General features: G+C 36.0%; 2 protein-coding genes across 2 annotated transcripts in view; one reads left to right on the top strand and one right to left on the bottom strand.

Moving 5' to 3' along the window:
* The first annotated feature begins 645 nt into the window (after window positions 1–645).
* Window positions 646–19,368, top strand: txndc5 (thioredoxin domain containing 5). Its single transcript, XM_067377257.1, has 10 exons — window positions 646–933; window positions 2,307–2,459; window positions 3,297–3,402; window positions 5,660–5,756; window positions 7,716–7,831; window positions 7,936–8,022; window positions 12,336–12,485; window positions 13,176–13,258; window positions 15,123–15,252; window positions 17,883–19,368. Exons 1-10 carry the CDS (start codon window positions 761–763, stop codon window positions 18,003–18,005), a joined length of 1,218 nt encoding a protein of 405 aa, XP_067233358.1. The 5' UTR covers window positions 646–760; the 3' UTR covers window positions 18,006–19,368.
* A 136-nt stretch (window positions 19,369–19,504) lies between these two features.
* The window catches only part of bmp6 (bone morphogenetic protein 6), a 75,868-nt gene continuing 67,551 nt past the window's right edge, over window positions 19,505–27,821 (bottom strand). Inside the window, exons 5-7 of the mRNA XM_067377256.1 lie at window positions 22,112–22,188; window positions 21,884–21,994; window positions 19,505–21,765 (exon numbers count right to left, since the gene is read on the bottom strand). Coding sequence (XP_067233357.1) covers window positions 21,616–21,765; window positions 21,884–21,994; window positions 22,112–22,188 — 338 coding nt within the window. The 3' untranslated portion in view covers window positions 19,505–21,615. The remainder of the gene's footprint in view (window positions 21,766–21,883; window positions 21,995–22,111; window positions 22,189–27,821) is intronic.

Raw genomic sequence — 27,821 nt, 5'->3', positions numbered from 1 at the left:
TGGTATTATATAAAAATATATAAAATAATATTAAATATATTTTAATATTATATTAAAATGGAATTTATTATTCTAATGACAAAGCTGAATTTTCAGCATCAGTCATTCAGTTTCAAGTGATCATTCAGAAATCATTCTAATATGCTGATTTGCTGCTCAAGAAATATATATAAATGTTAAAAAAAAAAAATTCGTATTATAATCACCGTTGTTCTGCTTAATATTTTTGTGTCTGTTCCATAGAGGTCTGTTCCCTCTGTATGCCCTGCAAAAACTACATTTCCTATCGTGAAATGTAGATTATGATGTAGATATCCTAGATGATTAGTTCAGTTTTAAACTTTAATTTACTCTGAACGTTAGAAAAGACGTTTCTTATTTTGAATTTACTGTTTTCTGTACTTTTTTCAATAAGATTCACAACAGGATTTTCAAGTACCAAAATAGAACACTATAGTGAGTAAGGACACTGATGTAACACTCATTTTTCTTAAGTCATAAAAAGTTTCTTGATCTCGAAATAACAGTAAAAAAAACCGCATGGCTCTTTTGAGCCTCCGTACAACAGTGCCCCGGATGCACAGCGTCAATAAGAGCGCCTGCGCAGTCCTCAAATCTACACATCATACGGCTCGTCAACACACACCTGCTTATGTCTGTTAGGATGATATACATATCAGCTTTATCTGCTAGCGGCACACTCACTCACACACTGATTTAAACTCACAGCTCCGGTTCATTTTCACAGGCCTTCTCAGTTATGAACATGACGCCGTTTTTAACGAGTTTTATTTATTTGGCGTTGTTATGCAGTTGGATAAACTGTGATAATGACACAGAAGAGGATGAGCACGCCAAACACACATACACGGTGGAGATGTTTAATGATGCCGTCTCTACTGCTCCACACTTCGTCATGTTCTACGCGCCCTGGTAAAACTGAACACCTTCAACAAACATTTTCATTATTTTAAGATATACATAAAGTGATAACTGTATTGAGATCAGCGTCGTTGTGTTAGTTCTGGGTTGAATTGCTGCGTTGTTTGAAGTGACTAAGTCCATTAGCCACTTTAATCTTCACTCATGTAAATTAAAAAAAAAAAAAAAAAAAAAAAAAATGAATGAATGAAGTGGATGTAAAGGTTCTAATTCAAGCTCTTCTGATACAAAAACACAATGCACAGCTTTTTGATATAGAGGATGATGTTGATGATAGCGGACTTTGGTGAAAAGTTTAAATTCCTGCAAAGTTTTAGTGTACGTGGCAGAGCATGAACAGCCATGACATCAGACATCACTTCCTCATCCTCTTACAAAAAATGTACTATAGTGTTTTAAAAATGTGCATTGGTAATACGAGGGTTCATTTTTGGATGGTATTATGGTAATAGCATGTTGTTGTTTTTAGTTCTTTTTTTGTTTTTTTAATTTCACTAACACAAATACAAGGCCATGACTCTCAGAAAACATCAAACACCAAAAAATGTTTTGTTTTGATCACGTATGGTAGTACTGTTAAATTTTTTGAAGTACTTTTGGAGTAAATAAATTCTATGATAAATTGCATTTTGGTACCATTGTATATTTATAGTACCATAGTTTTACCATGCTATACCCTCAATTTACCATGGTACCACCACAATACACCATACTGTATGAGCATTGATCATGTCCATATCATACCATGCCGTTGTTGGCTTCTTCTGAACATAAGATTACCATGCTTTTGAGGTATGTGCAATGGTATTACAATGTACAGCACCTTTGATGGTATTCAATCCAAACAGCTACATTACAGACACACAATCAGTGATCCCAAACTATAAACAGCAATAAACCGCTTTTCCTTTATTTTAATTAATGGTGTTTAGCAAGTACTATTATTATTGCTTTCCTCTTCCCAAAATTAATTTTTACCACAAGCTTGTTGCATAAGGCTTAATATTAGGGCTATAGGCATCCAATTGGAAGGTACTACTAAACATTTCCTTGATTTTATTAATGTTCTATTCTCTTGGTGTTCTTCTGTCTGTGTTCTGTATTTTATTGTACTTTATTTTATGTACATTTAAATTATAAATATATTTGTTTTAACTTGAGATTGATGCAAGGCACATGCAAGGCAAATTCCTTTTACTTGACCAATGAACTTTAACTTCAGCAGATTTTAAAAAGTTACTTTAGTTAGTTATGGCCCGTTGCTCTATTACTGTATGTTGTGAAACCTTTGTAATATGTGACGGAATAATATGTAATGTTGTAAATAGTATGCTAAGTGTTTGGATGTGTTTGTGGTTATGCAGGTGTGGTCATTGTCAGAGGCTGCAAGGGACATGGAATGAGCTGGCAGAGAAATATAACGGTATGGAGGATCCCCCAGTGTATGTTGTGAAAGTCGACTGCACTAAAGACACTAAGTTTTGCTCCAGTGAACATGGGATCCGTGGATACCCAACGTAAGCATTATTGCACCTTTATTACTGTATGTTATTACACATCATGGTCCTCTAGGAAAAAAAAAGCCACGTTTTGAGATGTTATACCCACAGAATGAGAGTAAAAATTACTCAGATGTTGTGTACTGTACTTTGAACTTTGCACTGAATTAACACTGAGCTGACTTGAGTTGAATTATGATGCTCATTTCTCAGTTCTGTCATCATTTACTCACCCTCATGTTCTTCCAAACCCGTAAGGCTTTTGTTCATCTTCGGAAAACAAATGAAGCTATTTTAATGAAATCTGAGAGATTTCTGTTTCTCCATTGACCGTTTACGCAAATACCAATTCGACGCTTCACAAAGTTAATAAAGAGATCATAAAACTAATCCATGTGAATTGAGCGGTTTAGTCCAAATTTTCTGAAGAGATATTTTCTGTTTATATGATGAACAGATTTAATTTAGGCTTTTATTCACATATAAACATTCATCAACACGCACATCAGATTTGGTAAACGGAAGCTCAAGCATGCTTACTTGACGTGTGAGAACCAGTGAGGTTCGTTCTTGTGTGTTACGCAGCACATTTGAGCTTCCATAAGAACCAATGAAGTTTGTTCTTGCGTGTCAAGCAAGTACAGTTGAGCTTCTGTTTATGATCGCTGATCAATGTTCATTGTTTATAGCATTAAGTTGCTTTGAAACAATCTGCATTGTATAAAGCTCTATATAAATAAAGGTGACATGACTACTGTGTGTGTTTGAGAGAGAGATGTCACTTGATAGTCATGTGCTTCAGGTAAAAGTTAAATATGGTTTGATTAATCATTGACTGACTTTGTTGTGTTACAGTCTGAAGCTGTTTAAACCTGAGCAGGAGGCTGTGAAGTATCAGGGCCCAAGAGACCTGCAGGCCCTGGAGAGCTGGATGCTGAAAACCCTGCAGGAGGAACCTGAAGTAAGATCATAAAACTGATTAAATTTGTAACACATTTTGATTCTGGCTTTTAAAGTCACCTGGCACAAGTATGGAACAATAACCTCTCCCTTCCACCAATCTGTCGCTCACATGAGATTGCAGCAATAGCAAGTGACAACGATTCATTTAATTCCCAATGGATAAAATCAAGTTTTGCCCTACTTTTTTTTTTTTTTTTTCTTTGAGAAGCTATTTCACTTGGATATTTGTCTCAATAGGAAAGAACTAACACAAGTTCAATTTCATGCCAACTTTAAAAGTACTTTCTGTAGTTCTTGGTCAAGGAGAAAAGGCTTGTTCGCACCAAGGACAGTGGCAATAATGATAAATATATATAATTCTAAAAATCATTCTAAATATAAAAGAATAGCTAAGTCCACACCACAACTATAAGGATAATGGCACAGAGAAACGATTTTGTTGGAATCACTTGCAGAATGATTTTTTGTAGCTGATGAACAATAAGAACATTGACAGCCTATCAGAATCCATCTTGCTTTAAAGAGTTTGTCTATTTAAAGCTGCTGGCGACTTAACTGCAGTGCGCGTTTAACGGAGGCCGGCCTGTAAGAGCTGTGTTAGGCCCAATCCCAATTCTATTTTATACCCCAGCTGCTCCACTTCACCAAAAGAGAGAGGTAACGTTAACCACTATGAGAGCAACGCAGGTTTACCTTCAGTTTCGTTTTTAATAATTCGTTTTGGCTTGTTTAGCTACATGGTTGTATATGCTTATGGGTCTCGTTAATAAAAAGGGTCGCGCTAAAAAAATTGTTTGTTGGTGCGGTGTGAATTGGCCTTTTAAGATGCCATCGATAGCTGTAGTGATCTCTGTTGCTTGGGCGACAGCTATTTTTTTGCATTTGTCTTCAGTTCGCATAAGACAAAGGAGACGAACCTGCGTGTTTCCTCAGGAGTCCCTGGTTGATACAGAACATACAATACTGATGAATAAGCACGCAAACTGAATGCACTTTTTGTTTATATCATGTAACGTACACGTATTTATGGACGTAACCACAACAAAACAATACATTAATGAGGCATGTGGCAAAAAGACAAGTTAGCTGCCACCGGATTTGAATTTATGTTGTCAAATCAACGCGGGTTTCAATAAAATATAAACAAAATTGTTGTGGAACTATCATAATGTAAAAAACATTAGCGAACTGTTTTCATAGCGATTTTAACAAATCTTTTTTCGGAGAACATAACCGTATACATGAACACAAGATTAAAGGCAACATAAAACAAGTGATTATTTATTACTAAAATACTGTTTACCGTAAAAAAATACTTATATTTATGGGTCTCTCTGCTCGCTCGGTCGGCCATGTTGGAAATTTATCATACCCCTTCGTCTGAAGTGTGGTCCCGAAAAATCTTCGTTTGAAGGGCTACCTGGCCCTTCCCCCTACCCCTTCCCCTCCAACCAAATGAGAATTGGGACACCCCTACCCCTTCACGTGAACGCGCGAAACAAAGGGGAAGGGGAAAGGGGAAGGGGTAAGGGGTAGAATTGGGATTGGGCCTTAGTAGACCTCACTTCCCCGGCCTCAAGTGGTGCACTAGTGACTGACGCTAAAGGCTGTGGTCTATAGCGTCCTTGTTAGCGCACCCGCCTTCCATGCCAGAGACGCTGGTTTGAGTCCTGCTTGGAGCAGTGCGAGTAGAACCGGAGAGGTTTCATTGATGCCATGACCCAGATGGGGGTGAGTAATGGAAGCCAGCTAGTAAGAGCTGTGTGAGTAAACCTTATTTCTCTGGCCTCAATTGGTGCAATAGTGACTGGCACTAGAGGCTGCAGTCTTTAGTGTCCTTGTTAGCACAGCCACCTCGCATGGCCTAAACGGCGGTTTGAATCCTGCTCGGAGCAGTGCGAGTAGAACCGGAGGGGTTTCACTGGTCCCGTGACCCTTAGGGAGGTGAGTGTAACAGAGGCCAGCTAGTAAGAGCTGTGTGAGTAAACCTTACTCCTCTGGCCTTAATAGGTACACTAGTGACTGACGCTAGAGGCTGCAGTCTTTAGCGTCCTTGTTAGCGCGGTCACCTCTCATGCCAGAAACGCCAGTTTGAATCCCACTCGGGGTTAGAATAAACAGAACGATACTGTCCGCTGGTGTGGACGCCAATAGTTATTGTTATAGTTACCTTCTTGGTGTGAACGGGCCTTAATTCTAAAAAGTCTAACTATTACAACACTAATTTTGTCTTATTTGTACCCATTTCACTACAGGAGCCCCAGAGTGAACCCGAGCCACCCAAAGTTCCTGAACCCAAACAGGGCCTGTATGAACTCACAGCCGCAAATTTCAAGTCACACATCTCTAAAGGTAGTAGCCCACAACCAGTCTGTATATACACCTTTCAAGAAAAGATTATATATTAAGAATGTATCCTTACAGTTGCATTACAAAGTAATTGTGATGGTATGTATTATATTAGTCAACAGGATAAGTCACTCAAAAAATTAAAATTCTTTCTATTCATTGACAGACATAAAAATGATCCATATCATTCAGGCTGTTTCGGAAGCTCAAATGTGCGTTCTTGATGTGCAAGAACCAATTTGGTTTGTTCTTGAGCGTGACCCGCATGTTTGAGCTTCCTTTGACTGTTTGATGTGGCTATGCATGTAATTTGATCAATGTTTATATGTGAATAAAAGTTAAATTAAAAATAAATTAAATCTATTCATCATATAAAGCAATTGTATCTCTTCACAAGACTTGGATTAAACCTCTTGATTCATATGAATTAATTTTACGATGTTTTTATATCCTTTTTGAATTATGTTTTAGCTAGCTTGGCATTCCAATGAGGGACAGAAACTTCTTAGGTTTCATTAAATAATACCTTAATTTGTATTTCTAAGACTAACTAAAGTTTTATGGAATGACATGAGGGTGAGAAATTGATGACATAATTTTCATTTTTGGTTGATTTAAGTGTCATGATAACACTTACATTGTATCAACTTTGTTTTCACATGGAATGTGAAATTATGAAAAAGTTATGAAGCTATATATCTTATCTCAAGTTATCCAGTAATCACAAACTGGTTAGTCACACTCTTCTTTTCTTAGCATTTAAAATGTAAGTTTTGATGATGCATGTCATGATCAGTATTTCTTATACAGTTTTAATTCTTATACAATTTTAATTTATTTTATATATATTTCAAACATTTTGCATGGCTTTAGAAGGTAATATCACCTGGTTTTCCAGAGATTCATTGAAAAATCATCAGGATTTTAATTTGGCTTCTGTTGTTCTCATAATTTTCTTTTTATGACAATTACTTTGGCAGTCAAGGTCAATTATGGTCTTGGTACAGTTTCAGCCCTTTTATGCTACTTGTTCCGTCCGTTAAACAAATAACCGATTCCTGTTTTGAGGAGAGGCAGGAAATGATGCCTAGCTTTGACAGAGCTCTTTATGTTCCCCACTTTCAGTTATTGGAAGCACAAGTCAAGTCACCTTTATTTATATAGCACTTTTTACAATACAGAGTGTTTCAAAGCAGCTTTACAGTGATAAGAAAATAATGCAGCAAAGTTCGTTTTGGCTGTACAGCAGCTCTTGAAGAAATAATAGTATCATTGTCCAGTTTGTAAAAAATCATTATTAATTTAGTTTATCTATACAGCAGCTTTGGAGAAAACACTGATGTCATCATCCAGCTCAGTTCAGTTCGCTAACAACAGCGTCAGAACAGTCAGATCAATAATTATGTTGAATATTAAGTGTTCCCAACTAAGCAAGTCAAAGGCAACAGTGGCACGGAACCTAAACTCCATCAGGTGACAGAGAGGAGAAAAAAAACTTTGGGAGAAACCAGGCTCAGTTGGGGGGCTAGTTCTCCTCTGCCCAACAAATGAGCACTGCATGATTGATTCATAAAAGTTGTTGCATAAACCTAATGTGGTGCTCACAAAGTTTTTCTTTTACATCTTCATTTAATGTGCAGTCATTTGTGTAATGCTTAAGTCAATATACTTCCACATTCAGGACTGTACTGTGTATACATAATGCATTTCAGTTGAAAAATAGCTCTGTGACATCATATGGTTGTGGGTGGCATGACTGTTTAGTAGGGGGAGGGAAGTATCAGTTGAATTTTTGTGATTCTGATATCAAGCCGAGTTTCAATTCCAATAAGGTAAAAAAAAAAAAAAATGTAAGTCTAACATATATATTCTATGTCTTTTTGCAAAACATTTTGTTGCTATCCTACTTGAGACACAGATCTCAACATTTTGAGTTTGTAACCCTACCGTTGTCCTCTGCAGGTTCTCACTTTGTGAAGTTCTATGCACCGTGGTGTGGGCACTGCAAAGCCATGGCTCCAACATGGGAACAGCTCGCCACCAGCTTTGAGCATTCAGACAGCGTCAAGATCGGCAAGGTGAAGAGAGGCCATCATGGTTTCTCTTTTTATTTTCTAATTTTGTAAATTGCTGTTTTATAATTATTTATATTATTCATTCATTTATTTTTTGCATTCTAAAGGTGGATTGCACACAGCATTATGAAGTGTGTTCAGAAAATCAGGTTCGTGGTTATCCCACGCTGCTGTTCTTCAGTGATGGAGAGAAGGTAAGGACCTCTAGTGTGGCTTCATTTTTTAAGATGTATATGGATATTACTGTTCAAAAGGTTGTTTTTTTTTATGTTTTTGAAAAGTCTCATGATGCTCACCAAGGCTGCATTTATTTACTCAAAAATACTGTGTAAACTGTAATATTGTGAAATGATTTCTTTTTAAAATAACTGATTTCTTTTTTAATATTTTTTTTAAAGTGTAATTTATTTCTGTGATGCTGAATTTTCAACAGCCATTGCTCCAGTCCTTTGTGTCACATGGTCCTTCAGAATTCATTCTAATATGCTGATTGGGTGCTAAAGAAACCTTTCTAATTAAAAATGCTGAAAACAGGTGTGTTGTTTAAAGGATAAGTTCACTTTCAAATTAAAATTTCCTGATAATTTACTCACCCCCATGTCATCCAACATGTCCATGTCCTTCTCTCTTCAGTCGAAAAGAAATTAAGGGTTTGATGAAAACATTCTAGGATTTTTCTCCATATAGTGGACTTCAATGGCCTCCAAACTTTCTACACGATCCCAGATGAGGAATAAGGGTCTTATTCAAAGAAACCATCACTCATTTTCTAAAATAAAATAAAAAATTGTATACGTTTTAACCATAAATGCTCATCTTGAACTAGCTCTCTTCTTCTTCTCTATTAGAATTCCGGCAGTGTAGACACTAAGTGTATTACTGCCCTCCACAGGTCAAAGTTTGAACTAATTGTTATATACTTGCACTAGCATATTGTATATGCCAATTTAGTTCAAACTTTGACCTAATTCTAATAGAGAAGAAGAGAGCTAGTTCAAGATGAAATGTATAAAAACATTTTTTTTTTTTTTTAGAAAATGAGTGATGGTTTCTCTAGATAAGACCATTATTTCTCATCTGGGATCATGTAGAACACTTTGAAGCTACAATGAAACTGTAATTTTAACCTTCAACCATTTGGAGGCCATTGAAGTCCACTATATGGAGAAATGTTTTCATCAAAAACCTTAATTTCTTTTCGACTGAAGAAAGAAAGACATGAACATCTTGGATGACATGGGGGTGAGTAAATTATCAGAACATTTTTATTTGAAAGTGAACTCATCCTTTAATATTTTTGTGGAATTTTTTTCAGGATTCTTTGAATAGACAGTTTAAAAGAACAGCATTTATTTAAAGGTGAAGTATGTAGATTCTGCAACACTAGTGGCACCTAACGGAATTACAAAAATAAATCATATTTTGCAAATACCCCTTTCGCGCATCGTGCCTCCCCCAACTCAAACATCACAATCACAGCTCTTACAGGTGCTTGTAAAGACATGTCTCAACACACAGGTTACTTGGCTAATTTCAATAAAAGGACCAACATATTAGGAATACTTTTAGTTGTTGCTATATGTCATGAGTAAGCAATTGATCAGGTGAACACTCTGTCTAGAGCAACCACGAGTGTCTTTTATTTATTTATTTGTTTTTAATACTCTGTTTATTGGAAGTTTGAAAAAAAAAAAAAAATACAGTAAATTCAATAATGGTACAAAAGTTGACAAGTTTTAAACTCTTAACATCCTATTCCCATTCCTACCCATACAGCACAACAAAAGAGAAGACCAAGTTAATGTATGGTCCTTAAGTGATCGGTACAATACGAAAACATCAAAAAACGTCAAATAACCCACTTACATTTTAAACCTCTAATTGTAAATTTTATTTTCTCAAGTTGAATGTAATTCATCACCTCATTGATCCATTTACTGTATTTCGGGGGGTCAGCCCTTTTCTACTGTAACGAGATTAAACACCTAGCCAAAAGTGAAGTAAAGGCAATAACTGTTCCTATATCTTTCCTAAGTTCTATGCCCTTAGGCCTAGTGCCAGAAATAGCAATTAAGGGGTCCAGACTAATATGATTTCCATAGATGTTATTATACCTCAATTTTTTCCCAGACTTCCTCCAACCAAAGACAAAACCAAAACATGTGAGCTGTTGTAGCGGGTGAATGTGAACACCTATTTCATGCGGAGCTAATGTTGGGATAAGTCTTAGCTAACTTTGAGTTGGTAAAATGAAGTCTATGAAGTATCTTGAATTGGATAAGACCATGCCTGGCACAAGGAGATGAGTGTACTTGGCCTAGAATATCATTTTTTCATACGTCGGAAACTATAGGACGCAGAATAGAGGCTGCCTGCACACCAAAATGCTTCCTAAATTGTGACCAAATTTTTAGAGCGTGTGCAACAACTGGATTTTTAGAGGAAATATACATGTTTCCAGTCAGAGGGAGTGAAGTACAGACTACGGATCGAAGACTAAATCTACTACATAATTGTTCCCCTTGCACCCACAGTGGAATATTGTGTGGGTCTAAGTCAGTCTAGGCTAATACGACCTGCTAATGACAAGGGTAATCTGGACCATTTGGTAAAATCATCTTTGCAACGACCTAAAAGCGGGGAAACATTAGCTTTAAACAAATCAGTTGATGATCGTGTGACTTGTACACCTAGGTATTTAAAACCCTCATGAACTATTCTAAACGGGATAAGGGAAGTATCTATGCAGAGGTGATTTGACTGGGAATAATTCACTTTTATGCTTGTTAAGCTTATAGTCTGAGAATTTACCAAACTCTTCTAAGACTGAAATAATATGGGGTACTGATAAATCAGGGTTAGAAACATATAACAAAACATGATCTGCATATAATGAAATCTTATGCTCAATCCCATTCCGAATGATACCCTTAAAGCTACCAGACTGATGAAGTGCTGCGGCCAAAGGTTCAATCAAAATTTCAAATAGCAAAGGGGAGAGCGGACATCCATGTCTGGTACCTCGATGCAAAGGAAAATACTCAGAGTAAATATTTTATATTAAAGAGGTACCTTCCACTCTACCTTATCGAATGCCTTTTCAGCGTCAAGGGAAATTATAATGTCCTGATCATCTTGTGTGTTAGTGTACATTACATTATGAAGGCGTCGCAAATTACTAAATGGATTGCGTCCACGAATAAATCCTGTTTGATCGTTAGAAATTATAGTTGGAAGAACAGGTTCTATACGAATTGCAAGGACTTTGGCTAATATTTTAAAACCTCCTCATTAGTGAACGGAATATCCCTGCCCTTCACATTGAAACTCGAGTGAAACGCCTGTCCTCCCTAACCCCGTCTGAGTTTAATTACATCCGAATTGAGAATGTGAGTTTCTTGCAAGAAGGCAATGAGAAAATCCTATTTCTCTTTCTAACATTGTTAATGACTTTTACATTCCAAGTGGAAAATTTAAATCAAAATTAAGTTTGGGCATTTAATAAAAAAAACTATATATTTTTACATACATACAGAACTAAGTTTACTGAACCGATCATAATGAACAACACACGTACATAAGTATATTGACTCAAACTGACATAAAACCAAAATCTTAAAGAGCCAACAAGCTGTACAAGTGCCCACGTCCCCTAGCTCCGCCTGCTACAGTAGCCACACCCCAAACTCAAGAGAATGACGATCTGAGAGGACCTCTCTCAATGTTTACTGTCCCTGGAGGGCTCAGTGTTTACAATTTTAGGGGAGATAAACCCATAAATGTGACCCTGGACCACAAAGCCAGTCATAAGGGTAAATGTTTTTGAAATTGAGATTCATACATCATTTGAAAACTGAATAAATAAGCTTTCCATAGGACAATATTTGGTTGAGATAAAACTATTTGAGAATCTGGAATCTGAGGGTGCAAAAATAAATGTGATTTATTTATGGTCGGAAATTTTAAAAAATATTTTAATGGAACATGATCTTTACTTAGTATCCTAATGATTTTTGGCATAAAAGAAAAATAATTTTGACCCATACAATGTATTGTTGTCTATTGCTACAAATATTCCTGTGCTACTTATGACTGGTTTTGTGGTCCAGGTTCACACATGGCATTCTAATAGTTGTCAATGAACAATAAACTGGGTTAAGAGAATGTATTTTAACATAAAAATTGTACTTTTTTTTTCTTTTTTTCGATTTTGATTAATTTAATGCATATTAAAAAGTAAAAAAATTGTACTGATCGCAAACAGTTCCTTTTTTTCCCTCTCTCTTTGATTTTCAGTTACTTCTATAATTTCTATGATTTTCACCTGGTGACAAATAAACTATCATTAAAAATAATCTCATGGGCTTGTGTTAGTCACCTACTCTATATTTAGAGACCAGAATGTCACATATCACTTAGCAATGCCCTGCAAAACCATGATGAAATGTGCAATTACAGTTAACACCAAACAATTTCAGTAAGCTGTATGCATGATGTATGTTTTCAGATCGATCAGTACAGAGGGAAACGCGATCTGGACTCATTTAAAGAGTTTGTGGATAATCAAGTGAAAGCTGCTGAATCTAAAGATGAACCTGTGATTGAGAAGGAGCATGCTCACGAAGTCCCACCCAGCGCTGAACCTGATAAACAAGAGGTGTGTGTCTGTTTTAGTTTTCTCACAATACTGGTTTTGTTTGCGGATTTCCTGCTTGGCACCATAGAGATTTGATCCGTTTGTATGTGCGGGCAGATGTTTGAACAGCGAGCTGCAGACTTTGGCCCGTAGACACAAATCTGCATCTTTAAACCGAGGTAGTAATTATGGGCAGAGCAGCTATTTCCTCCTGCTGATGCAAATGTGCATGTGTGCGTGCGCTTGGGTTGGTGGGACGGGGTGGGCGGGGAACTTAAAGAGCTGTTATTTTGTTTTGTTAATTGGCTTTCCTGTCTAAGCTTGTCTATTATAAAGGGATTCTGGCTGGCTGGAGTTGTTGGATGGCTAAAGAGCTTCCCTTAAGAGCTCTGTTTCATAGTTTTAATTATTTTCAGATTGAGGATAATTTTAAAAGCTTGTAAAATGATAGACTTGCTGATGCCTTTGTGATGAGACCTTACTCTTGTGTTCAGAACTGGTATTGTAATTAAGGAAACTAGCCAGTGAGAGGTGTTTAAACTTCAGCAGGATATAACCTGTAGAGATTCTCTAGGGTTTATACTATGCCTCATAACACGAATTGTGTGCTATTAGTGTAATTAACTCATTAGTTAACAAGGAACACAATACCTTGTTAAATGTGTACAAAATGTGCTGCCACTAAAACATGTTTCATTTTGTGTCTCTCAGTCTAATGTTCTGGTCTTGACTGAGAGCAACTTTGATGAGACAGTTGCCAAAGGACTCTCCTTCATCAAGTTCTATGCCCCATGGTAAGTTTTAGCAAGGTCTCATTTGACATTTCGACTGGTAATTTATCTGTGATTTAGTGGCAGGTGGGGCTGGTTGATTATAAAAAATAAAATAAAAAAGTTCATTTATAGCAGTTGTTTGTGATTTAAAACCTAAGCAGCATCAGCATTTATAAGTATAAGTAACAAGTCTTTTTAAAATATTTCTATTTGGGTATAATTTATATTTCATTTTTAGTTTATTTCAAGTTTATTGTACTAAAACTAAAAAAATTGAAATGTTGTCTTGGCAACTAACTAAGTTTTTCATCTAATTTTATTTCAGCTTCATTTCAGTTAACAAAAAATATTTTTTTATAGTTAAAGACAAAATAACCCTGATCAGTATTGACACTAGTAATCTTCATATGCTATATTTGTGAATTAAGTCTTCTAAAGACACTCAGTATGTTCCATATGTAGCCTTTGGTTTTAATTTATTTAGCAAATATGGCAAAAGAGTTTAGAAGTGATTAGAGCTGCACGATTAATCATTAAAAGATTGCGATCTCGATTCAAACACCCACGCAATCTTATAACAATGATTCGGCCATGTCTAATAAACCTTTGACAAGTTTGATCACAGCATTCAGATCTGTATAGGTATGAAACAGCTTCACAATCAGTCTTTTCAACCACACTATAATTTCTATTACAAACATTCAGTGTATCACATACATATTTGATAAGTTTATAGTTTGGATATAAGCACAGATGTCTACAGTAGCGAGTAAATAATCTTTTAAAAGTAACTTGAAAACTTTAAATAAAGATTATTTTGTTACATCATTACACCAGTAGGTGGAAACAAGTGACTTAAAAATGGTTTTGTCATTGAATCATTCAAGAGATTTGTTCGAAAACAATGATTCTAGTATTGAAATAAGTGAAGTCTTTGAGTGAATCGTTGAGTTATTCATTCAACCCGATTGAATTTTTAAATGGACTGCACCAGTTACCATTTTGTCAGAACCACTAGTAAATTACATGTTATCTTATTTAGTTGTCTCCTCAGAATCATGAGAGAATCATGATTCCTATTTTAAACAAGAAAAAGCTTTCAGTTTTTGCCAATGGAAATGGTTCTAAAAAAAAGTCAAAGCTTCAATCGAAGCTTTGGATCAATGGATCAAATGGATTGACACTGATAGTGAAACATTTGGCACTGTTTTTAAATTAGAGGACCAGAACTCAGTGTTCTACATAGGGATGAATGGGTACATTCCTAAAAATTAGTTCTTAGTAAGTGTGTTTCTTACAGTTAAAATATCTAAGTAATATTACAAATGAAAGTCATCATCATAAGCAAAACCTCCAAAGATATTGATAGACAAGAGTTACTTTTAGAGAATGTATTTTTTTATACCATGTTCTCTCTGAATTAGCTGAAAGTTGTTTATTGAAACTGTTGAACACCGTTACATTCACATAAACATTCTTTGGATGAAAGGCATTTCAATTTTTATTTATTTTTACTTTTAATAATTAAATTGCATGCAACTAGATAACATTTTAAAACCGCACAATTGCAGTTTGGTAAAGGTGGTTCCTCTAATTGAAATTTACCTTTTTCTTTTTTTTTCTTTTGATGGATCAAATGTTGTCAAAAAACTTAGCAAGATTGATATTTTTGTTAAGCTCTATTGCCAAGCCCTGCGCAATGACAAGACACGTGTATATTTCCATGCACGCACACATGTACACACAGTGTGCTTCCCTCCCCTATCTGTTCCTCTGATCATCTTAACACTTCCTTAGTGGGTGATTAAAAGACCCGCCTGTCCCTGATTGGCTGAGATCTTCCTCTGTCGTTCAGCGACTCACGCGATGTGTCCGTGTGTTTAAGGTGTGGTCACTGCAAGAACCTGGCCCCTACCTGGGAGGATCTATCTAAAAAGGAGTTTCCTGGTCTGACTGATGTGAAGATTGCTAAAGTAGACTGCACAGTGGAGAGGACACTCTGCAACAGATTCTCTGTAAGTCCCGCTCATATAGTCTGGAACACAGTCATAGGCCTGCTGGGGGAGGGATTGTGGATGTTTGAGGGATGGGGTCAACATAACTTCATATTAGTGGTAGAAAGTCATCTTTTGATCGAGGACATTCTTTAGTCGTTTTCAAAATCTTGTGTGCAGTCTATCAGGAATTTTCTATACAGGTTTCGGTACCACTGTAAAAAAAAAAAAAAAAAAAAAAAAAAAAAATCCCTGTAAAATTTATGGTAAACGGTAGCTGTGGTTGGCAGAATTTTACCGTAAACATACGGTAGCAACGTTTTGGGTTTTCCTGGACAGCACTTAGTTTACTGTCTGTTTTACAGTTCAAAACTGTATAATTTATAGGTTTATAATGTAATAATTATGGTTCATTACTGTTTATTGTACACATTGTAAAAAAAAATGTTAAAATTATAGTAAAAAAACATTTCATAAACTGATGTTAATTTACCAACCTATTGAAGTACTAATTTCTGTTTTGTACCTTTGTAATACACTGACAACCACCAAACACAAGTGGGGTTGAGAAAGTCACATAATGAATCAAAGCTCATCACAAGCAGCTCTTCCACAAGCTGAGAAGGACAATACTAATATATAGAAGGTGCACACAGTGTCATTCACACAAACACTAAACACCATCATGGTAACTAACATGAAATTTTAAAAATGCAATAAACATTAATTTAATAACATTAGATGTAACATAAAACGCTAATGCACATCTAATTAGAAAAAAACTACGAAAAACTAAAGCGGTTGTTTAAATGAAAATGTCAAATGTGAAGTGTGGCAATGTTAATTTTTTTTTATTTTCCCCACTGTAAATTATACAAGGACTTATTTTTTACTTCCAAAAACTGTAATTTAATGGTATTTTGCCATAAAATTCATTTTAAAAAAAATGTACCATTAGACCTTTTACTGTTATTCACTGTATATAGTACGGATTTTTTATGTAAACCAATTAACTGTTTTCCACTGTAGCATTTGTGCAGTCTTTTAACGTTAAAATCATGATTTATTTATTTATTTATTTTTATTATAAACAGTGAGTTAATTCTTTTTTTTTTTTTTTTTTTCGTCTTAGTCCTGTGTCAAATGTCCTCTTTAGTTTTTATTATATTTGGTCAACCTATCCTGTTTTTTGTTTAGTCAAGTTTTAGTTGACTAGTTTTAGGTGTAATATTTTAATCATGGTGTATAATGGTTAATCTGAGAATCACAAAGTTTCTTTCAGAATTTTATCTGAATTATTGCACTTTCCCCTGTAAGTACAAATCGGAATGTCAAATTATGCGCCCACCATGGTTTATTTTACTCATCTAGTTTCCTCATTTATTAAAACGTATACATTAACACTCTCTACATTGCTTTTGAGAGATGACGGAGTTACTCTCAACATAAAAACAGTAAAATTCCTTATAGTAATTCTAATAATTCTAAATTATGTTAATGTGTTTATACAAAAACAACAAAAAAGACTGTCAGTCACACAGAAGTTGCACGGAGTGAATTCATTCAGCAACCATAATCACAAACTATATGGTCAAGATCCATGTTTGGATTTATTACAGTTCATCACTGAGATGGTTTGCAGCATTTTGATTTAGTTGCAGCAAACGGCACAAGCGGCCACATGAAGCAACACAGACTCGCTGTATTCTAGTTCCTAATCCTTATATTATCGAATTTTGTTGCTGTTTTTGTTGTTCGTATACTTATGGCCTGTAACTAACCTTTTAACGTAATGTAACATTATGGGGGAAAAAAACTAAATTGTAAATTTAGATCTCGGAAATTTTTAGCTGGTTTTTGCCATGGATGCTTGCATTGCATTAAAACAAACAAAAACTGAACCTCATTACTTACTCGCTCTACAATATGCAGTGGCTCAGTTTGCCAGACAAATGTTGCTCTCCGTCATATTATTTCAAGGTTTATTAAAGACATTGTTAAAATAGTCAACGTGACTACAGTGGTTCAACCTTAATGTTATGAAGTGACGAGAATAGTTTTTGTGCACAAAAACAAAACCTAAATAACGACTTTTATTCAACACTTTCTTCTCTACCCTGTCAGACTCAAACACATAAGGGCTGAACTGCGTTCACTGCGTCAAATGCGTACATGTCCGAACGCCGGCTCAGTATTGCCATCACACGTGTGCTGCTCATGTGATCAGGTGTCGGCCAATACGGAGTCGGCGTTCTGACGTAAAACCAGGAAGCCCTTCAACGAAAATGGCGTAGGAGAATGACGGAAGAAACAAATTTGTTGAATGAAGTTTTTTTTTTTTTTTTTTGATTTTGCTTTTGCGCACAAAAAGTATTCTCGTCACTTCATAATATTAAGGTTGAACCACTGTAGTCACATTGACTATTTTAACAATGTTTTTACTACTTTTCTGGACCTTGAATGTGGTAGTTTCATTGTTTTCTATTGAAGATAAGAAAACCCCTAAGAATTCAACAAAAATATCTTATTTGTGTTCCGAAGATTGCAAACTACATTTTTGAGCAGAGCAGTTGTCTTGGCTCAATTTTGAAATGGACATCTAAATGAATGTAAATTTATTGAATTATTGAATTGATCATTGTTCTCTGTAGGTGCGCGGATACCCAACACTCCTGATGTTCCGGGCGGGGGAACAGGGGGAGGAGCATAATGGAGGCCGGGACTTAGAGAGCTTACACAGTTTTGTCATGAAGCAAGCAAGAGATGAGCTGTAACTCCTCCCTCATTTCCCATCACACACTTCATCTACAAGAAAACACTATCTATATTTACTATACTGTCAGAAGGACTGCTTTTTCTTCATTTCTGTCCCACACCTACTGAAGTGAGGACAATCTTCCACATGATAAAATATGAATGTACATTATTTCATCTATTCCAGTTGATGAGGTTATTAGCAAATACAACCATACACCTTTGATTTTTGCCCTTCCTCTTTGAAAGAAACAGTTGTGCATATGAAAAAAATGACACCTCATTTCAGATCATTACATTGTTTTAGGTGCATATTTTGTCAATTATATGAGGAAATTCAGCTTAGTTTATGAATATCAACTAAGACTAAAAAATGACCTCAGGGAGACCATCTAAAGAAAAGGACATGTACCTGTTGTCTTTTCCCTTTTTCTCAATTCAGTGTAAAATACTATGATACAAACAGCACTTTGAACCCTGTTTTTGTTGTGATCTTGTGAATTGATTGTACTGTTCAGAGGTTACAGTAAAATAAACCAGACTAAGGTAGTTTATTAGACCAGTTAGGAGACCAGTTTAAATCAAGCTGGTTTGGATGGTTGGCCATCCAACCTGGCCAGGCTTACCAGCTTGATGACCAGCAAACCAGCCTTGTTTAAGCTGTTTTCCCCAGAAAGTTGGCCATTTGCTTAACTACTTTGGTTAATTTTGTCTTCTAAATCTTCTTAGTGCTCTCAGAGGCATGTGGGTTAGACACATTTCTAGACAAGTTGCCATTTATATAAAGCTTTTTTGCAATTTTCTAAATGATCAGAAAAGTGAAACAATGCAGAATAGATTATTTGTTGTATAGTGACAGTTTATGGAAAAATGGTTTAATTTGAATTACAGTACAGGTTGTGAACAGTAAACGCAGTTGCGGTACAGTAATATTTTTTTCTTAGAAAACTTTCTGCAGATGTGTATGGAAGCTTGTTTCTGCCACTAAATAAAAAAAAATGTAAAAGATAATTGTGACTTTTTTTCTCACAATTGCGAGTTAACATCTTGCAATTCTGACTTTTTTTTTTTATTATTCTCAGAATTAGGTGATATAAAGTCACAATTGCAAGTTTTTTTTTTTTTTTTCAGAATTGAGAGTTTATATCTCACAATTCTGACCTTATAACTTGCATTTGTTTGTTATAAAGTCAGAATTGTGAGATATTAACAAGCAATTGTGAGAAAAAAGTCAGAATTGTGAGAAGTCGCAATTACCCTTTTTTTTTTTTTTTTTTTTTTTTTCCAGGATGGAAACAAGCTTCCAATAGATGTGACTATTTTGCTCGTCATTTTTTTTTTTGTTAGATTTGTCTTTTTAGATGATTTGAGTCTCATTCATTTCTCATTTTTGTCTCTGTAAAGCAGCCTTAATGGCTTTTACATGCAGTCAACCACTTTGTGATGGTGAAATTCAGATACTTCGCCTGGTGTCATTGCTTGAAGAACGCTGATAGTACTTGTATGTGTGCTCTGATGCTATCCAGTGGTTTCATTGATTTAAACAAATGTAATTTACATTTTTCCTTTTAAATGTTCCCACACTGAGATGTTTATTTTTCTCTTTTACTGGATCTGAAAGAGAAGGAAGGGAAAAGCAATCAGAGAAACCACATATATTCAGTGAAGTCTTTATGGGAGGCACATGGTCAAGGCCGACCTCGGTGAAAAACGCAGTATTTTTGTCCTGTGTGAGAGGGGTACACACACTGCCTGGGGCTTTTTGTACAAAAAAAGGCACGTTGACAAATTTCATAATAAAATGTCTTTTTCCAAAAATAGCCGTTTTAATTTTTTCCTTTACTCTTGTTATATGATCTCTGTGGTATATGATTCATAAAAGGAGCAATAAATAAACAGTAAAATGTACAAGTATTTACACACAAGCATCCAAATATGGTTGAGACATGTAAACAGCAGTTTATAGGAGGTATGTGATATAATTAGGGATCATAAAAAAATGACAATATTTGGAAAATTATTGCTTTTACTACTCTCAGCTGCCTGTTAACAGATTGTTTCAACAGAACAATTCTTGGGGGAAACGTGTTATGATTTGGGGCCAGATTTGGATGCAGCTGAGTAGGAGTGCCTACTGGCAACCAACAGTAAAAACCAATGCCATCCAGTGATGTGATCACTGTCACTGTGATCTAAGCAGTCCAGGTTTGGCTGGTTGGCATAGGGTTTTATTGGCCTCTATAGCAGTGAGATTAATGGGAATGCAAACAGCATTAAAATTTGCATATTTACGAAGTGTTCCATTCATGTCCGAGGAAGAATAATGACATTCCGGAACCATAAACACAACCAAATATTGGGAAGCTATTTGGTTCCAGTATTGGTATAAAAATGGAAATGGTTATAGGTTCACAACCTACAAAATAGGGCAAAACAAAAGATATTGCTACAATTATGAAAATAAACATATGTAGCCTGTCCAGAGAGAGCTTTTGTACCATTCAACGGCTCACAGTAAAAAAAAAAAAAAAAAAAAAAAATGGATAGCTGCATAGTAAAAGTTTGACAATAAATATTGACATGAAGTGGTGGAAAATCTACAGCCCATGTGAGGATGTTGGCATAGAATATGGTTTTGTTGCTGAAAAACCTTAAATTATCCGTAGGTCCTTGTGTCTTGTGGGAGGTTTTGGATGTAAGCCATCCGAGGGGCAGGTGTTCCAGGGAAATTATAGATCTGTGGTTTCGGACGGCATCAAAAACAGTTCCATCCTTGGAACGGCAGCATAATGGTTCCGTTCTTTGAGTTCTGTTGAAGTATATAACCGCTCGCTCTGACTCACCAATGCAAACCACAGGTACTGCAGAGCAAATATTGAGAAACTTAAAATAATTTGATTTTTTGAGACCTAAAATAGAGTCCTGTGGGTTCAAGTGACTTCATCAAAAATACACAAAACGGTCGAAAGTTTCCTGTTCTGATTTCTGTGCTTCAGATGTTACAAGTCATATCATGAGGAACCAAAGTTTCTTTTGAAATAAAAGAGCTACTGTAACTTTCAGAACTCAAATCGTCTATTTATATTAGGGAGGAAGTTCCTGAAAGTTGCAAAAACAACTTGTTCTGGAACTATCAAATATCAGACAGATAAAGACTGTAGAACAAGATGTCTAAAGGCACAGCAGCAAACAAAACATCCCGTTTAATTCCAAGGGGCAACGAGACCATGGAAAATAGTATTAGAACAGCTAATTTGGCTCTTTTGGTGAAGCTTTTGTAGCATTTTAAGTGGACCTCAAAAAATGTATATTATGTATGATGTGACCCCTTTAAAGATTATTGACATTTCCTTTGTGTGTCTTTGTTTTAGAATATAGACATCAGGTTCATTTTCTATTCATACTGTAGATTCAGATGTACATCCTCTTGGCAGTTTGTAAGATCTGAAATGTCCTATGAGAAATGGCCATGTGTGTGAAGATGAGAAGCAGCAAACCTGGATCCACTGTCGAGACATTGTCTCACATTTGTTCATAGTTCTTGTCTTATTTCGTTTTGTCAGTCCTTACACACATTTGTCTATGTGTCTGCGGTGCAGCGGTTGGGCAGGAGGGTACGTGTCCCCTGTGTCAGTGGCAGCCACATGAGCGCACCACCATGTTCTTGTATTTTTTCAGAATGACATTGGAGTTGTCGTCATAGTAGAGCACGGAGATCGCTTGCAGTTTGGTAGGAGCACAACATGGCTTTGGAACGTTCTCTGGATTCATCAGATGGACCTGAAAAGGGGAGCAAGATTTTTTTTTTTTTTTTTTAGTAAACGTACTGCTGTGAAGTAAACTTTTAAAAATACTTGTACTGTTAGGGCTGGTATTTATTTTATGAAGAAGGACTCACCAGTGTCTGTACTATAGCATGATTAGTAGCATTCATATGGGCGTTTAGGGGAAAAGAGCATTCTCCGTCACAGTAGTTTGCTGCGTAGCCCTCAGGTGCAATAATCCAGTCCTGAAAAAAGACATTTTTAAAATTAAAATCGCTGCCTACACTTATCTTAAACTAGAATCAACACACATTTATAATCATCAGTTATTTTAAATGCAAATATATGTCCTTCATCTTTACCTGCCAGCCCAGTTCTCTGAAGCTTACATACAGTTCATGCTTTCTGCAGGCGGTCTTCTGATCACTGCTGTTGTAATCTGCCATTCACAGAGAAGTGAGACATTAAAACATGCTAGGTTACAGTATAACATGCTACACATTTAGCTTTATACTTTAATGGTGAATTTGTCTTAAATGGATCCCTTAAAAAAAAAAAAAGTGTTTAATTGTATTGTCTGTGCAGTAGTAGTTTACCTCAAATCTTAAAAGTATATTTAAAAAAAAATATATTTTCAGTATACTTAAAAGATTAGTTCACTTCAGAATTGAAATTTCCTGATAATTTACTCACCCCCATGTCATCCAAGATTTCTTTCTTCAGTCGAAAAGAAATTAAAGTTTTTGAGGAAAACATTTCAGGATTTTTCTCTATATACAGGTGCTGGTCATATAATTAGAATATCATCAAAAAGTTGATTTCACTAATTCCATTCAAAAAGTGAAACTTGTATATTATATTCATTCATTACACACAGACTGATATATTTCAAATGTTTATTTCTTTTCATTTTGATGATTATAACTGACAACTAAGAAAAATCCCAAATTCAGTATCTCAGAAAATTAGAATGTTGTGAAAAGGTTCAATATTGAAGACAGCTGGTGCCACACTCTAATCAGCTTATTAACTCAAAACACCTGCAAAGGCCTTTAAATGGTCTCTCAGTCCAGTTCTGTTGGCTACACAATCATGGCAAATACTGCTGACTTGACAGTTGTCCAAAAGACGACCATTGACACCTTTTCACAAGGAGGGCAAGACACAAAAGGTCATTGCAAAAGAGGCTGGCTGTTCACAGAATTCTGTGTCCAAGCACATTAATAGAGAAGCGAAGGGAAGGAAAAGATGTGGTAGAAAAAAGTGTACAAGCAATAGGGATAACCGCACCCTGGAGAGGATTGTGAAACAAAACCCATTCAAAAATGTGGGGGAGATTCACAAAGAGTGGACTGCAGCTGGAGTCAGTGCTTCAAGAACCACTACGCACAGACGTATGAAAGACGGGTTTCAGCTGTCGCATTCCTTGTATCAAGCCACTCTTGAACAACAGACAGCATCAGAAGTGTCTCGCCTGGGCTAAAGACAAAAAGGACTGGACTGCTGCTGAGTGGTCCAAAGTTATGTTCTCTGATGAAAGTAAATTTTGCATTTCCTTTGGAAATCAGGGTCCCAGAGTCTGGAGGAAGAGAGGAGAGGCGCACAAATACAGTGTAAAGTTTCCACAGTCAGTGATGGTTTGGGGTGCCATGTCATCTGCTGGTGTTGGTCCACTGTGTTTTCTGAGGTCCAAGGTCAACGCAGCCGTATACCAGGAAGTTTTAGAGCACTTCATGCTTCCTGCTGCTGACCAACTTTATGGAAATGCAGATTTCATTTTCCAACAGGACTTGACACCTGCACACAGTGCCAAAGCTACGAGTACCTGGTTTAAGGACCATGGTATCCCTGTTCTTAATTGGCCAGCAAACTCGCTTGACCTCAACCCCATAAAAAATCTATGGGGTATTGTGAAGAGGAAGATGCGATATGCCAGACCCAACAATGCAGAAGAGCTGAAGGCCACTATTAGAGCAACCGGGGCTCTCATAACACCTGAGCAGTGCCACAGACTGATCAACTCCATGTCATGCCGCATTGCTGCAGTAATTCAGGCAAAAGGAGCCCCAACTAAGTATTGAGTGCTGTACATGCTCATACTTTTCATGTTCATACTTTTCAGCTGGCCAAAATTTCTAAAAATCCTTTCTTTGTATTGGTCTTAAGTAATATTCTAATTTTCTGAGATTCTGAATTTGGGATTTTCCTTAGTTGTCAGTTATAATCATCAAAATTAAAAGAAATAAACATTTGAAATATATCAGTCTGTGTATAATGAATGAATATAATATACAAGTTTCACTTTTTGAATGGAATGAATGAAATATATCAACTGTTTTAATGATATACTAATTATATGACCAGCACCTGTAGTGGTCTTCACCGAGGTACGACAGGTTGAAGGTCCAAATTGCAGTTTCAATGCAGCTTCAAAGGGCTTTACATGATCCTAGCTGAGGAATAAGGGTCTTGTGTAGCGAAACGATCAGTCATTAAAAAAAAACAACAAAAAAAAACCTTTTAACCACAAATGCTCATCTTGCACTAGCTCTGTGATGCGCCACGCATTGTGTAATGATGTTGGAAAGATCACGTGTGACGGAGATGGAAGTACCAATACAGTGTCTACAAAGTAGACGTGAGGGCCGTTTACACGACACCGTTTTCAACTAAAAACAGAAAACTTTTAATGCGTTTTGGCTGTTCATTTACACAACAACAGCGTTTTGGTGACCTGAAAACGCAAACTTTTGAAAACTGGTTTCAAAGTGCAAGTTTTTGAAAACGGTCTCCATGTAAACAACAAAAATGCGAATCTGTGAAAACGATGGCGTCATGCACATACACATTACATGTTCAGTCTATTCGGTTGTTAAGTCTGACGTCACACGGCAGCGTTTCCGGGTCCAAACGTTATATCTCATACCACAAGAAAACAACAAATGGTGCTAATATACACACACAATGTGGAGTAATACTTCCAAAAAATTACAATCATAACCTTTATCTCCAAACTAAAATCCCAGATGGCCAGACAGTGATTCATCTAAAATAAATCATTAAAATATTAATGTCTGTGATGCTGTGAGCATGGAGACGGTTGTGTAGACTAAGTATTTTAAATGTTTAACTTTAAAATGTAAAATTTTTAATATGAATAAATAGCGCTCATAAACAGCCCTGGATATGTGAAACGAGTCGAGGCTTGGAACCAGAAACGACATTCCTTACGTCACGACTTAACAAGTCGTGTGTTTCATTGCCATTTAATGGCCTGCCAGCAGCAAACAGTGTTTTTAGTCCTTTTCATGGATTTGTGTGATTGGAGATCGTAAAGTCTCAGTTTTAAGCATATCGTTGTCGCGTAAACGTACCCTGAGTCAAACGCCCTTTACAAAAAAAGGTAAAACAATGATTTTGGACAATTTTGAAGTTGGAGGAGAAAATGAGATGGAGTTTTTCGCCCTACTATGGTACTTCCGCCTATGTCACGTGATCTTTCCAACATGATTATGTAATGCATGGTGCATCGCAGAGCTAGTGCAAGACGAGCATTTGTGGTTAAATAAGTATATATATATATATATATATATATATATATATATATATATATATATATATATATATATATATATATATATATATATATTTTTTTTTTTTAGGAAATGAGTGATCGTTTCGCTAGATAAGACCCTTATTCCTCGGTTGGGATTGTGTAGAGCTCTTTGAAGCTGCACTGAAGCTGCAATTCGGACCTTCAACAAGTTGTACCCCACTGAAGTCCACTATATGGAGAAAAATCCTGGAATGTTAATTTCTTTTCTGAAGAAAGAAAGACAAAAATCATCTTGGATGATATGGGGGTGAGTAAATTATCAGCAAATTTTAATTCTGAAGTGAACTAATCCTTTAAAGAGAGTACACTTTCATGTTTCTTAAAATTATTTACAGTTTAAAAAAGCAGTTTGTAATAATGTCAAATTAAAAGTACACTATAAATCATGATGTTTTAATAATTTTTTTTTTGTTGTGCTTTAAACAAAGACACTAATATTGATGTGCTAACTAACACAAAAGTACACCTGAAACGAATCATTCTGAGTTGAGTATGACTGAATTTGGAATCCAAATTGCAGAATGAGAGTCACTTTTGACTTTCATTGCATCTTTATTCCATACAGTGAAAATAAATGGTGACTGAGGCTTTATTTTTAGCTTTACATTTCCTTTCATGCCCCATGTGTGGAAGAAAGTCATAGAGATTTGAAACATGAGGGTGAGTAAGGCCAATCTTGCCAATTGCATGAAAGGTCTTTGGTGCACTTTTAACCAATTTTAACCAAAATAATTCCTTAAAGGGTTAGTTCACCCAAAAATGAAAATTCTGTCATTTATTACTCACCCTCATGCCGTTCCACACCTGTAAGACCTTCGTTCATCTTCGGAACACAAATTAAGATTTGTTGAAATCCGATGACTCAGTGAGGCCTCCATAGCCAAAAAATGACATTTCCTCTCTTAAGATCCATTAATGTACTAAAAACATATTTAAATCATGTGATTACAGTGGTTCAATATTAATATTATAAAGCGACGAGAATATTTTTGGTGCACCAAAAAAACCAAAATAATGACTTATTTAGTGATGGCCGATTTCAAAACACTGCTTCAGGAAGCTTCGGAACATAATGAATCAGTGTATCGAATCATGATTCGGATCTCGTGTCAAACCGCCAAACTTCTGAAATCATGTGACTTTGGGGCTCCGAACAGCAGATTCGACATGCTGATTCATAATGCTACGATGCTTCCTGCAGCAGTGTTTTGTTTTTTGGTGCACCAAAAATATTCTTGTCGCTTTATAATATTAATATTGAACCACTGTACTCACATGAACTGATTTAAATATGTTTTTAGTACCTTTATGGATCTTGAGAGAGGAAATGTCATTGCTCCCTATGCAGGCCTCACAGAGCCATCGGATTTCAACAAAAATATCTTAATTTGTCTTCCGAAGATTAACGAAGGTCTTATGGGTGTGGAACGCCATGAGGGTAAGTAATAAATGACAGGATTTTTGGGTGAACTAACCCATTAATTTAAAGTTTGTCTCAATACAAGAATAAAGACAATATTTCAAGTAAGCCTGTTAATCCTGTCAATGTCACAACATATTTGCTTTGCAACATAATGTGTCCTTTACCAGTTGCTGTCAGCAACATTTACAGTTTATTTCAATTATCTGTACGGCTCCACCTCGTGACCTAGCCACATGTCAGCAGCAGGTAGGTTTGGGTGTTCTGAAGGGGGGAAGGCCATCTCTGGCACTGATTCCTGCTCTGAATTCAAACTCTGAAACATTCTTTCCACTGGTGTTCTCATACACATTTTTTTTTTTTTTTTGGGTAATTTTTGCTAAGTGCAGTGGAGTGGGAGAGGAGAGAGAAAACTATGATATCAGTTGAGGCCAGCTGCAATCCCTTCCTGTTTTTTTGAGTTCCCACCCCAAAGAGCAGAACTTTGGCCATCCAGACATCTTACTAACCAAAACAGTGACAAGACATGCCATGCAAGACGTGTCATTACAAGAGGTGCTACCTCATCGATTTGATCAAACTTACCCCCCAATCCCATATACACCACACTTTTGCCCTGTCCGAAAGCACACTGGCTGTTAAACTGTTTGTTTTCTTTTCAAACAGGCTGTTGAAGCCTCCCTAATGAAGCCATACTGTAATTCATTACTGTAATGACATTATGATGTAAGTAAATTTAATTTACTGCTCTTGCAATACAAAATATTATGTTCATTCAACATGACATTGAAAACCTGTCACATAATACAGCTGAGAAAAACAATACATACACCTGTCGAAATCAATGTTTAAAGCTTTTGATAATAATAATGATAATGTACATATCGTTAGCCTAAGTCATTTTTTGGCCAAATTGTGATATCTGCCTTTGAAATATGATCTGGGCAATTATGCTATGAGGCTAACGATATGATGAACACAACAAAATCTTTATTTCACTGCACACAAAATCTGTTCCCCTAAGTTTGTACATGGG

Source organism: Chanodichthys erythropterus, chromosome 23, assembly GCF_024489055.1.
Source record: "Chanodichthys erythropterus isolate Z2021 chromosome 23, ASM2448905v1, whole genome shotgun sequence".
Classification (NCBI taxonomy): Eukaryota; Metazoa; Chordata; class Actinopteri; order Cypriniformes; family Xenocyprididae; genus Chanodichthys; species Chanodichthys erythropterus.
This window is presented reverse-complemented; position numbering and strand designations above follow the sequence as displayed.

Coding starts and splice junctions, on each gene's coding strand:
- txndc5 (XM_067377257.1), top strand. CDS start 761: ATGAACATGACGCCGTTTTTAACGAGTTTTATTTATTTGGCGTTGTTA. Junction 934..2,306: donor GTCATGTTCTACGCGCCCTG/GTAAAACTGAAC, acceptor GTGGTTATGCAG/GTGTGGTCATTGTCAGAGGC. Junction 2,460..3,296: donor GGGATCCGTGGATACCCAAC/GTAAGCATTATT, acceptor GTTGTGTTACAG/TCTGAAGCTGTTTAAACCTG.